Source organism: Talaromyces stipitatus, genomic scaffold, assembly GCF_000003125.1.
Source record: "Talaromyces stipitatus ATCC 10500 scf_1105507295511 genomic scaffold, whole genome shotgun sequence".
Taxonomy (NCBI): Eukaryota; Fungi; Ascomycota; class Eurotiomycetes; order Eurotiales; family Trichocomaceae; genus Talaromyces; species Talaromyces stipitatus.
Window position 1 is genome coordinate 2,142,614 of NW_002990119.1, and position 13,913 is coordinate 2,156,526.

General features: G+C 45.9%; 5 protein-coding genes across 5 annotated transcripts, besides 2 other annotated features; 3 read left to right on the plus strand and 2 right to left on the minus strand.

Moving 5' to 3' along the window:
* Positions 1-1,932: 1,932 nt before the first annotated feature.
* On the plus strand, positions 1,933-3,028 carry TSTA_105050 (uncharacterized protein; the record flags this gene model as incomplete). The annotated part of the gene is made up of 2 exons (XM_002486486.1): positions 1,933-2,750; positions 2,914-3,028. The coding sequence occupies 2 exons, from the start codon at positions 1,933-1,935 to the stop codon at positions 3,026-3,028; spliced, it is 933 nt and encodes a 310-aa protein (XP_002486531.1).
* Positions 3,029-3,467: 439 nt separating this feature from the next.
* TSTA_105060 (ras-like GTP-binding protein, putative) lies at positions 3,468-4,934 on the plus strand. Its single transcript, XM_002486487.1, has 2 exons — positions 3,468-3,759; positions 3,808-4,934. Exons 1-2 carry the CDS (start codon positions 3,519-3,521, stop codon positions 4,701-4,703), a joined length of 1,137 nt encoding a protein of 378 aa, XP_002486532.1. The 5' UTR covers positions 3,468-3,518; the 3' UTR covers positions 4,704-4,934.
* A 255-nt stretch (positions 4,935-5,189) lies between these two features.
* Positions 5,190-5,244: a sequence feature (CT-rich).
* Positions 5,245-6,917: 1,673 nt separating this feature from the next.
* Positions 6,918-6,970: a sequence feature (GA-rich).
* A 515-nt stretch (positions 6,971-7,485) lies between these two features.
* On the minus strand, positions 7,486-9,445 carry TSTA_105070 (alpha,alpha-trehalose-phosphate synthase subunit, putative). The gene is made up of 5 exons (XM_002486488.1): positions 8,986-9,445; positions 8,568-8,937; positions 8,151-8,521; positions 7,757-8,099; positions 7,486-7,707 (listed from the first exon to the last, which is right to left on the minus strand). Exons 1-5 carry the CDS (start codon positions 9,290-9,292, stop codon positions 7,656-7,658), a joined length of 1,443 nt encoding a protein of 480 aa, XP_002486533.1. The 5' UTR covers positions 9,293-9,445; the 3' UTR covers positions 7,486-7,655.
* Positions 9,446-9,730: 285 nt separating this feature from the next.
* TSTA_105080 (short-chain dehydrogenase, putative) lies at positions 9,731-10,803 on the minus strand (the record flags this gene model as incomplete). Its single annotated transcript, XM_002486489.1, has 2 exons — positions 9,731-9,845; positions 9,899-10,803. 2 exons carry the CDS (start codon positions 10,801-10,803, stop codon positions 9,731-9,733), a joined length of 1,020 nt encoding a protein of 339 aa, XP_002486534.1.
* A 528-nt stretch (positions 10,804-11,331) lies between these two features.
* TSTA_105090 (uncharacterized protein) lies at positions 11,332-13,804 on the plus strand (the record flags this gene model as incomplete). Its single annotated transcript, XM_002486490.1, has 4 exons — positions 11,332-11,417; positions 11,471-12,039; positions 12,096-13,510; positions 13,586-13,804. The coding sequence occupies 4 exons, from the start codon at positions 11,332-11,334 to the stop codon at positions 13,802-13,804; spliced, it is 2,289 nt and encodes a 762-aa protein (XP_002486535.1).
* Positions 13,805-13,913: the final 109 nt, after the last annotated feature.

Genomic DNA, 13,913 nt, shown 5'->3' on the forward strand with positions numbered 1-13,913 from the left:
GAAGGAAACTGTAAGCGTCAGAGAGATCCGGTGATCTGATCAGTCATAGTGGCGGTGTTGTAGTTTATTTATATGCCTAAGTACAGAGTACTCTGTACCAGATTTCCTTTTGACACCCGGTGGCTTTCCCTTTCCATTTTAATGCTCATCCCCTCGCCGCTTTTACTCACTGAGTAGAACTGAGCACGCCCTGAGGGCCGCTGACCGGATCAGTGAGCCAAGGCAGAGAGCAGTCTGATCCGCTCACTGGATAACCCCATGGCGACCTCGCTTTCTAAAAAGTCGAGATCTTGCAACTGGATCAACACAATGATTTCCCTCCTCGGAAACGTATTCACCTCAATACCAAACTCTGGAGCACGCTTTATCTCGTGACGTCGTGTCACCTTGACCTCGATGATGTCCGATCACAGTCGTTAATGTTTCTCTACCATCCTAGCTTAACTTGTGGTGGTGGTGATGGCGGTAGTAAGCATTTCATGGTCCGCATGTAAACCAGAATAACGGTACTGTCAAGCTATCTTATACATATTTACCATCCTTATCAAGGAGAGACGATAAAATCATGATTCCATCTAGTCCTGTGGTGACAGCATTCCGCACCACGGGGGGCACTAGCAAAGCACAACTCCGAAGGAATTCCACCATAGAGAGAGAAGGGGAGGACAGTAAATTGGAGCTCACGGTATGAGAGTATCAGGAACCGCATGGTTACAGCGAGCTTTTGTAACAGCACACAATAGGGTCGTTGTGACAAGTCAAACCGACTAAGTAGAGAGGTCAGATTTCCTGTCAGCAGTCCACCGATTTGATCTATCTCATGCCGACTCTATCTGACCTTTCATAGTTAATAAAGACTTGAAGACACCGAACACTTCTGCCATATTGAGAATTACTCCTGTCTAACCATCGGATCAACCTCCTATTCCTGTGACGGATGTGTAGATCTACAGCACGGAACCAGAGCCCGAGGCAGAGAGTATGGAAGTACAGATAGTCTGCAAGACGGCGCAGAACTGACCTAGGGTTAGGGTAACGCCACGGAGCTGAGCGATATCTGGTGGATAGCTTCAAGACGCCCCTTCTCCTTTCCCCCTTCTCATGTCTAGTTATTTTGCTTAGCTACCAGAATGAAGTCTGAATTGAGCCCTCCCAATTACAACTTTCCTCGTCCTAATTTTATATTTTTAGTATTCCAAAAAAAAAAAATACACTGGATCCTTCAAGTCTAGCAGAGTATGATCTAGTAGACCAGGGCATTTTACAACTGATTGTGAACCGTAGCTATAACTTTACTCCGTACATAGGAAAAAATTAGTGTTCGAAATTCTAATAAGCTATAAGCTATATATCACCTCTTAGCCTTCCTCACCGCCCCTAGCCTCTTCGGCATGGATTTTACATAGTTATCAATACTTTTTAGTATGAACATTATTAGATATGGTGTTGAGTTGGGCGAGAAAATAGAAAAACAAGCTACGTATAAGAATTTTAGGTGTGCTGGGTCGATTCGGCCAAGACTTTGTGCGGTGTACTTACTGTACGTCGACCCGAATAGGAAATTTCAGTGAAAGCTGACAGCTCTTGCCTGGGTCCTTCACTGATAATCCCATGGATCAGTTTAACAATGTATTTAGCATTCAAGGATCACCTTTCGAATGGCTTGACAATTCCTGAATATTATGCTCGCCGTTCCGAATGTCCGAGAATCTCATTATCTGGAAACGATTTAGGAGTCGAGGTTTCTACAAACTTACCTTATGCTGGGTAAATAGTTCTCAGGTAACGTCATCGTGAGGCCGTCACGCGCATCGAGGTATTAAAGAATCGAATTACCTGTGAAATATCCCCAGATGATTGACTATAGACCAAAAATCGGAGCCGAAAGCAGGATAACTCACGGCTGTCACGACTGCTTAGTGAACACTCAAAATGTCCAGCACACCTTCCCCAGAAGACTTTGGCTTAACTCCCAATACTCCTGTCCATAAATACCAAGATGTGCATCATTTCTCTGAAATGGTCTTTCGTGAGTTCAAACTTCTCCAATCTCGCCAGGACAGCAGTCAGTACGTTATTTTCACCGACCTCGATCAAGAACGATTCTCTCGCGATTTCCAAGATCATACGGATGCTCTCGCTATCGAATCATATTTCCCTCGGCTGCAAATCCTCATGGCGAAAATTGAAACGGTTACTCACGCTAATGCCGCTGACGACTTCGGGATTATGTTTATGGAAAAGCCATGTCTAATGAAGATCGATCGGAGGCAGCTCATAAAAATATCGACGGCTAGTATCGAGACAGACGAGCGTAGCAAGAGGGCGGACAGAGCTTACAAACCACGGCGTCTTCCAAAATATCGAGACCAACGATGGCCTACCCTTGTGGTTGAAGTCGGGTATACGGAAGTAAGGCGAAAGCTGGCGAACGACACTCGATGGTGGCTTACAGCATCCAATGGAGATGTCAAAACTGTTGTCACAATCTCAATTAATCAGAAATACCGAGAGATTACCTTTGAGAAATGGGGGCCGAACACTGAAGCGCCGGAACAACCGGTGGTGCTACAAAGCATTCAGGTGCAGCAAGATGCAGATCTACAGCATATCAAGATCTCCGGTAAATGTCCTCTGGTACTCAGCTTCGAAGCTATTTTCCTCCGCCATCCACAAACCGCTTGCGAGACCGATATCGAGTTTAGCCAGGATGAACTCGAAAAGTTTGCAGTCGACACCTGGGATGTTCAGTTTAACCATAACAATTAGCCCGCCACCCACGGGATTAACAATATATCCAGTATATGGAGGTACGTAGTTCTTAGCATATAATGCTAGTTCCGAGGCCTACCATGTACCAGTTCCATCAGCATTGTAACTGGTTTAAATTGTTATGACATTGCACTCACCTAGAGCAGTCTTCTCGCAAACATTCTCTCGTAATACATCCCCCGAGTTTATCGCCGCTAACTGTGGGATTCGTGCAAGTAATCTCTGTTTGCGTGCGACTCCTCCCCCCAACGCCTAGAGCTCCGATGAGGATGATCCGAGCGGCCTTTTTGAGCCGCTTTCGAGCCGCTTTCGAGCCGCTTTGTGGCCAACGTTGTCATGGAAATCTCCAAGTATGTGTCAATAGCTATAGATTAGTGCGGTTTAAGCACAATTTGATTGCAGAATGACAGGCAGTCGCCGATAAACGAGTCTCAGTGCGCGATTACTCCGAAGTTTAGCTGCTGTTATCAAATACCTAAGTATAAAACAGACAAGAGAATAAATAGAAGGTCTATAGGACATGAGCGGCTCTGGGAGCGTAAGCTCCAGACTGAAATTTACTCAGTGAATCAGCGTGTGACCGCCCTCACAAAAGCAGCGCCAGCCAAGATAGGGAAAACCCCCACCCGTCAAAGGTACATACTAAGTAGAGGTACCTAGTGGACATTGTATGTAGCGAGCGTAGGCACCGTCATAAGGCTGGTTGCTCCTAAATTAGCCCCGCAGCAACCAGTCAGCCTCCATAAATGTCACCGCGGAGTCTATCAACACCAGACCACTGTTTATTATCCTTTATCTGTTCTTCTCTATTGTTCTTCTTCACGCTTATTGTATTTTTCCCCCCTACAGGCTATCCACCTGGATATGCAAATCCAACCGGCGACTTTCATCCACTCGGTCGCGTCTCCTGTCGCGACTCGGTAAACCCCTCATCGCTCACAATGAGCTCCTCACTAGAAGCCAAAATCGTCGTGTTGGGGTCACAGGGTTTGTCTTTTACCCCTGACTATACTTTCATTTACTAACCAGACACAGGCGTCGGCAAAACATCCCTCGTCAACCGCTACGTCAAAAACGCGTTTGAGCCGGCCAAAATAACATCCACCGTCGGCGCATCCTTCGTCACCAAACGCGTCCTCGATACAACCTCGGACACAATCGTACGACTCCAAATATGGGATACAGCGGGTCAGGAACGGTTCCGTAGCATATCGCGATTGTACTACCGCGGCGCAAACGCCTGTCTCCTGTGCTACGACATTACAGATGAGAACAGTTTTAGAGAAATGACCGGTTGGTTGCAAGAACTCAAGGAGAACCTCGGCCATAGCAACGATACTCCTGGAGACAGTCCACTCGTCATTCATGTCGTGGGCACAAAATCGGATATTGTCGCCCTCGAGCCCTCACGACGAAAAGTCCCCTTTGAGCGAACGATTGCATACGTTGCGGAGCAACTATATCCATCTCAAGCATCCACACCACCGCCCACGGCCGGATTTGGCAATATGGTTGTCACGACGCCGATGAGTGGTAGCCTACAAAGTCCGGATAGTAAACGAAGCAGTGGATTCTGGGGGCAGGATATCGGATGGGATTGTTGCCATGAGATCAGCGCCAAGGACGGGGAAGGTGTGGAAGAAGTGTTTCGGGTGATTGCGCGGAAACTCGTCGAGCAAAGAAATAAACAAATCAATGAGATGAATGCCAACGGCGGCCTGAACGGCGGGTTAGCAGACCTGAATACTTCTGATACGGACGGCGGCGGCGGCGGTGGCTATGGGATGAATGGGATGACCGGACGGGGGAGTTTTCGAATTGGTCTCGGTGATAAACGGAGGAGTTGGCTGGGATTTCCTCCTGGAATGGTTGTTTCGGAGGAAATGGCATTGCCTTCTGAGATCGGGAGACATAGACGACCGTGCTGTTGATCCTTCCCTCCATCTTATATTAGAAGTTTCTCTCGACGCATATGAACGACACGGTTATGATGCATTCATGGTGGTATGGTGTTTATATCAGGGATATCTTGACATGTTATTTGCGATATGATTGTTATGTTTGATGTTCGTTATGAAGATAGGGGTCTCGGTTCGGGCGTTTGGTTTGTCTGTGTAGTATATCTTTTCGAGAGTTGGAAATGAAATGATACCTCTATTTAGAATAGTATGAAATCACCGTCCTGCATAAGTGTATCACCTGATCAAGGTTGTCCAGGTAGGTAGGTGAAGGAGTCGTTCCTTTCTAAGACCGATTTCAACATTGTTGAATCCAACAAAAATTTCTATTTTTTTAAGTTATACGAAAAATTTTTGAAAAAGATTAATATCTAAATTTGCTCAAATTCAGAGAATAAATCCTCCAGAAGTGCTTCTACCTCACTACAGGCAAAACCTCCCTGGTAGCCTAACCCTCGACTTCTGCTCTCCCCCCTTTTCTTCTCTCTTCTCTTCTTCCCTTCGTCTTCTCCTCATACACTCATGTCTTCCCTGCCGGAAATAATGAGCCTTGGAACACTCACAAATCACTTGCCAGTAAGGCACATTAAGGGGATCTCCTTTTTGGTGGAACGGTATAAAAATCGTTCCAATATTCTCTTCATCAGCCACATCAAAAAAGCGATCGACTTTCATCTCAGACTCAGCCCGAGTATCACAAAGCAAGAATCATCACTCATTCCCCAGTTGAACATCATCAAACCCTGCAGAACCTACCTACAAATACAAAAATGCATATTCGAATCTGGATCCCGGGTGCTCTAGACGGGCAATTACCTTTCCTGAAACACAGCTACAACAACCACTACAACGACAGCCAGAATGCAGTCTACTATGCGCATCGAAGGACTTGCAATCCCATCTCTCACTCAAGAGATGCCGAAAGACGTTGAAGTCCACGGGCGGGGAGGTGTAAAGTACCGCTGAATAATATAAAATGCGTTCCAATACAACGACCACCACAACGACAGCATCAGAATGCAGTGTACTATAAGTGTGGAACCTTACCATCCTTTTGATGACTTATAGGAAACACACCAAGACAACTTGGAGATTTTGAGGCGAAGAGACTGATCATGCGGAAAATGAAGGTCAACAGACCCAAGAGCACTTTAATCTTGAAGCTGACAGCTACCGAATACAATGATATCAGCAAAGCTGAGGCGTCAAAGAAGAGAAGGATAGAAAAAATTGTGGCAGAGCGGATGTATACCGGACCTGAGTCTACGAAGAGCTTTGGGATTATTGGAGCAATGGGAATTCATCTGGATGTTGGGTTCTCTTTTTCATTATGCAGTACATGCATGTTACTTGAGGATGATTTCATTAGAGTTCTGATGTGTTATGACCCTTTATCTTATTCGTCTACGACTGTATTGGGTGGTTTACGAGGAAGTGGTTTTAAAGGTACATTCAGATTCAGGAAGTACAGCAGACATTATGTGTATTGGTTAGGTACAAGTCCATTCAAGTTAAAACAGAGGCATCAACATCGAGAAAGCAGCATAGAGAGAACGGCAGATAAAGGCATTCGAGCAGACCAGGTCAAAGCATCAAAAGAAGAACGAAGACATATCAACACAACACAACACCAGACTCAGAAAGTCAAACCATGAGGACAGAACAAAGTGTGAGAAAGGGGAAGAATATGACAAGACCCAGGGTATTTTTTTCAGCCTCAGTATACTTCTGTCCACACAGGTTATCACCCCCGGAGTACAAAGACAGTCGGAGCTTATCGTCGAAGCTATGGTACCCGCAAATCTGCTGCTCAGCGGGGCGTCTACATCATTGGCCCCTGGATCTTAATCACGACGAGAAAAAGAAAAGAAAAAAAGTAAACGTGCGAAGAAACCAACCATCTCATGAAAAAAACAAGAGAGGAGGTTCGATCCATATAAGCTCCGATAGGCCACATCATCTTGCGACAGTAAAAAGAAAAAAGGATACTAGGTATCGTGATGATGAGGATAATGGTGGACTTTGAGGGTGAGAGACAGAGAAGCCAGTGACTGTTGAAGGGCGAGGGAGTGTTCCACTACTAAGTGTCAAGCTGAACAAGATGAAAAGCAATGAAAAGAGAACAAGGAGAAAATGTTGACCTGTTCGAGCTCTGCTCGCGTCAATGCAAGGCCTCAGCATCTATCTAGAGAAAGAAAAGAGAAAAGAAGGAAGAAGATGAGGAGGAAGAGAAGGGGGGAATATTTATAGACGAGGGGATGGGAGCCTCAGGCTCTCGAGGAAGGACAGATCGGTGTCTTTCGAGAGTCCGACCTTGGGATTGTGCCAGGTGAGTCGTTTCTCTCGTGGAGGAAAGAGCAATAGGATGGAGGAGAGAGCGATTCACATGCGATTCTTCCATCTTCCACGACAAGGGTCGGGATACACAAACGGTCTCGACGAGGTGTGCAGACCAATCACTTCCCCTTATCTCGATATCTCGTCATTTTGAGCGCGAAGACTTTTCCAGGCACATGATCTCGAGCGTTTGTAGGGTGTAGCTGTTGGGTTCGTTTGGTCTGTATGATTTGAATGATTTGGGAGTTTTGGCTGGCTTGGATGATTTGTAGGGGGTAGGTTGGATAGGGTTGTGGTGGTCCCGTGACTTGACACTGGTTGACAACCAGTTGACGGGCTGAGAACAAGAAAGCATGTTGGATATAAAACTACAGTACAAAGAAAATAGCTAGCGGTAGTATATACGGAGGAAATGTGATCTCTCAGAGTGAGGGTGATATAGTCCTGACAGAACGATACTAGTATCAGATTAAAAGTAGATAACAGAATCAGATAATGAACATTCTTGTCACCAAATCTAGTATGCGTTTACTCATGACACCATTGCTGCTAAAATACTCTTGACGTATATCCTCGAAATTCTGTCATCTAGGCATGCCGCTTCGACAACTCCGCCACAAAAGACTGACCCCATCTCGCACTTTATCATTGTCAGCTTCATTCTCCAAAAGCAGAGAAAAGGGGCATACCTAGTATTCGTATGCACAAACTTGGCAAGTTTGTCGTATCTCTCCTTCCTCTCCTCCTTTGACATCGTCAACCCCTGATGAATACACTGCGACATCTCCTTGATATTCGCCGGATGGAACTGTATTGTGCCGTCAGCCATGAATACAGATGCACCCGCAAACTCGGAAAGCGCCAATACGCCGTTTCGTTGTTCTTGACATGCAATATATTCGAAAGCGACGAGGTTCATGCCGTCACGGCTAGATGTTAGAAGACACATGTCTGCAATTGAGTATAGAGCTGTGAGTTCGGTGAAGGGGATGGAACGGTGGAGATATATGATTGGAGAGTATTCGGGTTTGCCTGTAGAAGTTAGCTCATCACCACTTCTACTGTCCGGTTTGGGGGATATACTAAATTTCCCGTTAATCTTCCCAACCAGGCAACTAAGCTCCGTCTCTAGTTCCTGATACTCCTTGACATCTTCTCGACTTGGTACCGCAACTTGGATCAAGACGACTTTCCCTTGCCATTTCGGGTAATCGGTCAAGAATTGCTCGAATCCGTGTAATTTCTGCGTCAGGCCTTTGATGTAATCCAGCCTATCCACGCCAACAATTACTTTGATATCTTTGTATCGCTCATTCAGATCGTGGATGCGTGCCTGGACGTCATCTTTCTTGAGCGTTTCGTTGAATTTGTCCGGATCAATGCCGACGGTGAAATGGCCTGTTTTGACGAGTCGGTCTTTGTATAAGATTGAACTATCTTGTACTCGTGCGTTCCTATTCTCGTTAGTATATAACATTTCATCGACCGGAGAAAACGTACAATAAATATTCACAGCTCTCGCTGAAATTCTTCCTATAATCCTCTGTGTGAAACCCGACCAATGTACTCGACAACATCCCCTTCAGAATATCCTTTGCCACGGGCAACACCTTCAACGACTCTGACGGCGGGAAAGGCGTATGCAACGAGAACCCAATACAGGCTTGTCGTTTCTTCTTGGCCATTCGCTCTCTCAACAATTCCGGCAGTAGCATCAAATGATAGTCATGTACCCAGATTAAGTCCTCTTCCTGAGCAGCCTCTGCTATGGTATCGGCAAAGATTTCATTAACCTTTTTGTAGGCTTCCCATTTCCCTTCGTCGTACGTCACGCCGGGTTGGTAGTGTAGAATCGGCCACAGAATTTGATCTACCTAATCAGTCATATCCCTACATATAGAGACTTAGGGATACATACTGGAGAAACCATTGTAATGCTTCTGAGCCAACTCCTCATCCAAAAACACTGGAATCGCATTATGCGGCGCCAAACTGCGTCGAATCTCGTCCTGCTCCACGGACTCCTTCGGACTCATCCCCGGCCATCCATACCAGCGAAATTCAGCTGTCTTGGTCAACCCGGAAAGCGAGGTGACCAGTCCACCGCTTGACATGCTGGAGATATAGGAACCATCTTCACTGCGTTTGACGGAGAGAGGGAGTCGGTTGGAGATTACGATGAGGTTTCGTTTGGTGGATGTAGAGGCTTGTTCTGAGCTAGGCATTTTGTTGTTGTAATGTCAAGTTTGATCGCCACAAAGTCTAGAGAAATTGTGAGATGATAGTTTATCGTAGCAAGCTTGTATGCACTTATCAGTATGTCCTGGCTGCAAAGAAGAATCCAGACAGGTCATATATATTCTTCCTCCATATTCTGTCATTATGACTGCAAGCTTGATCGAATCACAACTGATCTTGGCTGTAGGAGAGCGTGTAACGCTTTCGTGGATGAGAGGCCGGGAAAGAATTCCATACTATGTGGCGTGGGTAGACATTTAGCCTGCCAATAGAAAATAACAGAAGGATTAAAGGGGTGTTGATGGTTGACGTCATCATGCTGAGTTCACGTGAATCTTCAGATTACTCGATTACAACCAACAATTAATCAGAATAAACTATCTTGATGAATATGAACAAATCAAAAACAGTGCAGCGACTGGATATCACTTGAGATACGAAGAAACCTCCGGCGCGATCCTCACCAACTTATCAACCAACACGCCGACAAACTGCTTCTGTATCCGCACTCCTTTCGCACTGGTCACAGACGACGACGGACTAACACCATCAATTAGTGGTCTATATAATCAACCAATTTGACCAAAACTCACCACTCAACATGACAATTAGTCAAATACTCCCCATTCGTCTGCACCCCCGAAACGACCCCGTGCACCAACGCACGACTCCCTTCTTCCGTACTCCGAGCCAACAGCTTCTCCATCACTCTCCCCGCTGTAGATCTCCCGGCTTGTGTGCCTTGCGCAAGCGCTGATTTGCAGTAGCTAGGATTGGGTGTGTTGATTATGATTGCTGTCAAGGATGTTTTGCCGTCCGCATTGATTTTTTCGGCGAGTTCGCGACAGGCATAGATGACTAATAGCTTTGATAAGGGATATCGTCCTGCCATATCGGCTTTTTGCGGATCGTTCAAGGTGGTGAAGATATCCATGTTGTTTTCTAATTCCTTCAATGGAGCCATATAATGCAAGGCAGAGTTTGGGATTGTGTATCGTGGCGCAATGTTGAATCTTTCGGCTGACTCGCGCAATTTGGGGACCAGCAGTGCAAAGAGCAGAAATGTGCCCACGACATTGATTGAAAGAGTACTCTCGTCGTCTCCCACGAGTTTGAATTTGTCAACCATGATCCCGGCATTGGCAAGGACGCCATCTATACGTGGAAGAGTAGTCGCAACACGAGCAGCAAAATTCTTGATCGATTCATGACGGCCCATATCCAACTCCCATACTTCAATGGAACTTTCCTCACGGCCTGTTGATCTGAGGATCTCGGCTCTAGCCGTTTCGCCTTTGCTGATACTCCGAACGGCCATGATCAGCTTCTCGGCACCGAGCTTGTTGATGTGCCGACTGGCCTCAAAGCCAAGACCGGTATTGGATCCAGTTACGATGTAGGTTTGGCCCTTGAGGTTGGTTCTAGGGATGGGTAGAGTTATGAAGAGATTGGAGGAGAGGGTTGAGAAGGCCCCGCGGGCTGCTGATCCAGCGGACATTGTTCAATCTTTGCCAGAGAGGGCTGATACCTGTCAAGTTTTGGGAAATAAGCGAATCCACCACTGTGGATAATCAAGTTCAATTAACTATTCACTTACGTGCCTTTTTATATTATTTCATATCCAAGCTTGGCTTTTACCAAGCCATATGGTTGCAACCTACAACTGGATTTATACGGATTCACATATTTCCATGAACTATTTAAAATATGTCTCAATAGTTCCGACTAAATCTAGGCAAAACAACCCCAAAATTACCCTTCAAAAGATTTCTAATCGATAATTCCGGCCTTGCGAGTACTATACTCATAGTGTTAGGGCTAACCGGAGATAATATCTCCGTCGCCGGATCTATGTCCTCAGGCTCCACCTGTTGGAGTGCCTCAATATAATTGGTTTGTTGCTGACACGACAAGTATCAATGTCCTCCTGCTTTCTCTTCTGGAAAGGAGAATGAACGGATTTTTAATGCGAAGAGCCTAACGGACTCAGAATATAGATATTCTTCGGCTCCCGCAGTAACGAAACATGAACACCGCAGATAGACAAATCGTATATAAAGACAACAAACGGAACCGCAGACCAACATCCTGCGAACAATGTCGTATACGGAAGTGAGCTATCACCTCTCTTACCTTCATTGACCTACTCATACTGATAAAGATAGAGCAAAATGTAACCGTGACCTTCCATGCGAGGCTTGTATCAAACGCGGTGAAAAGTCAGCGTGTAAGTACGCAAGCAACGCTATCCGGAACCCCAAGCGCAGGAAGAGTAATGTAGGTGAACGACTAAGGAGAGTTGAGAAGTTGGTTTCAGAGCTTGTTGGGGAACCTAACTTGGATGATCGAGTGCTTGATAGTCAGGGAGATGGTATTGTCAACAGCAGTCGGGAAAGATTCGCTACACGAAATGATCATATATATGCTCATGAATCTGCTTCGGAAAGAGAAACACAACCAAGAGTATCAAAAAAAGCAAGAGCTCATATAGAGAAAGCTCACTGGCTATCGATTCTGGATGATATTAAAGAAGTTCGAGAAGAACTCGCTCAGTCGGAAATCATGACTTCTCCTGAAGAGAATGAGGATATCATCGAACAGGAAGAAGAGATTGACTTGGTCTTAGGACCAACGCAGAAATTACCTACTTTTCAAAATATCATCAACTCCTTACCCTCAAGGCCGATATGCGATACACTCCTGTCGCAATATTTCAATGCCCCGATGATTTTGCGTACGGTATTCCCTTATTATGCTAGTGGGGAGTACTTAATACTAATATAGCCACAGCAATCATCCATGCAATCAAATTCCAAAACGAATACGAAAAATTCTGGCACAACCCACTCAATGCACCACCCTTGTGGGTCGGTCTCTTATTTTCCATTCTAGCACTTACAGCATCCGTCCACCAAGTCATAAAACCACCAATGGCAGACGCCCAGCCGTCTCTCGCTGTCAAACCATTACGCTCAAGAACAGTCCAATGCCTCATAATGGGCAACTATACCAGGGCAAAATCCTACGCCCTCGAAACGCTGGTCATGCATCTCTTAAGCGGGTATATCGGTAAACCTGACTCTAGTTTTGACGGCTGGTTCTTAATGGGTACTATAATCCGTCTCGCGATGCGAATGGGATATCACCGTGACCCGGCAACTCAGGCAGGTATTACACCGTTTGAAGGGGAAATGCGACGACGAAGATGGCACGCAATGCTACAACTTGATACATTACTATCATTCCAAATGGGGATGCCGAGTATGATCCCGCCAGAATTCTGTGATACGGAACCACCCCGGAATCTAAACGATGAGGATATATGGCCCAATATGGAAACACTACCACCCTCCCGACCACTCTCAGATTATACGCCGATATTATACACAATCGCGAAAAGTAGTATAATGAGCATGTTCAGAAAAGTCCTCGCTCACACCCATCAATCTTCATCTTCATACGCCATAACAATAGACGTCGACACCCGTCTCCGCGAAACATACACCTCCCTCCCACCACTCCTCAAATCGCGACCTATCGCGCAATCCTTCACCATCTCCTCAGGCCTGATCCTGAGCCGCATCACAATCGAACTGCTCTACCTGAAAGCAATCATAGTCCTACATAGACGCTACCTAAACACCGAGCGCCAAAACCCGCACCGCGAGTTCTCGCGAAGAGCATGCATAAATGCTGCGATGGAGGTATTGTCTCGTCAGAAGGAAGTACATGAAGCCACTTCGTGGCTGCATGGACGGTTGTATGCGGATAGATGGATGGTGTCGTCGTTGACGGCGCATGATTTTCTGCTGGCTGATGTCGTTGTTTGTTTAGAGTTATCTGTCATGAGATCGACGACAATGGCAGTGGGAACGCTAGAAGGGAGGAATACGGCGGGATTTGAGACGTTGTTGGATGCGTTACTCGATTCGCAGCGGATTTGGGAGGAGAAGAGTGTGGATTCGAATGAGGCGCGGACGGCGGCGGCGATGTTGAAGTTGATGATTGATAAAGTAAAAGGAAATACAGTTCCGGTTGGGGAAAGAAATGTGACTAAAGGTCATGACAATCAACCAGCCACCGAATCATACTCAACAAGCACAACTATGTCCGCGCCAACCGAGCTGGAAATGGATGTAGCAACCGACTTCCCCTTTGCAGATACAATGACGGATATGATTACCGGTTCTGAGGAATTAGACTGGGTTCGTCCCCTCACTCCCTTGTCTCAAGGATCGTATCCTTCGACTTCCGTAACTAACCATTAATTCTGTGTATAGGCTCTACTAGATCACTACCTCCAAAACACGAACACCGCACTCCCCTCTCCGGGGGGACATGCATCTCATGCTGCGGGAGGGTTAGATAATTCGTTTGATGAGTGGGGACTGTTAGATTATTCTCATATGGAAATGAATATGAATATGGGTATGGATATCGGTTTTGGGACTGGTGTTGATGGGACGGAGGGACAGCATTACCAAGGGTATTTTGGATGACGATTCTTCACTATAATATATGATAGAACACTTGGGTGCACGTGCGCCGATGAATAATGATATTTATTCATAACCTATACCTATAAGGAGCACCGCCTCCAATGTATAA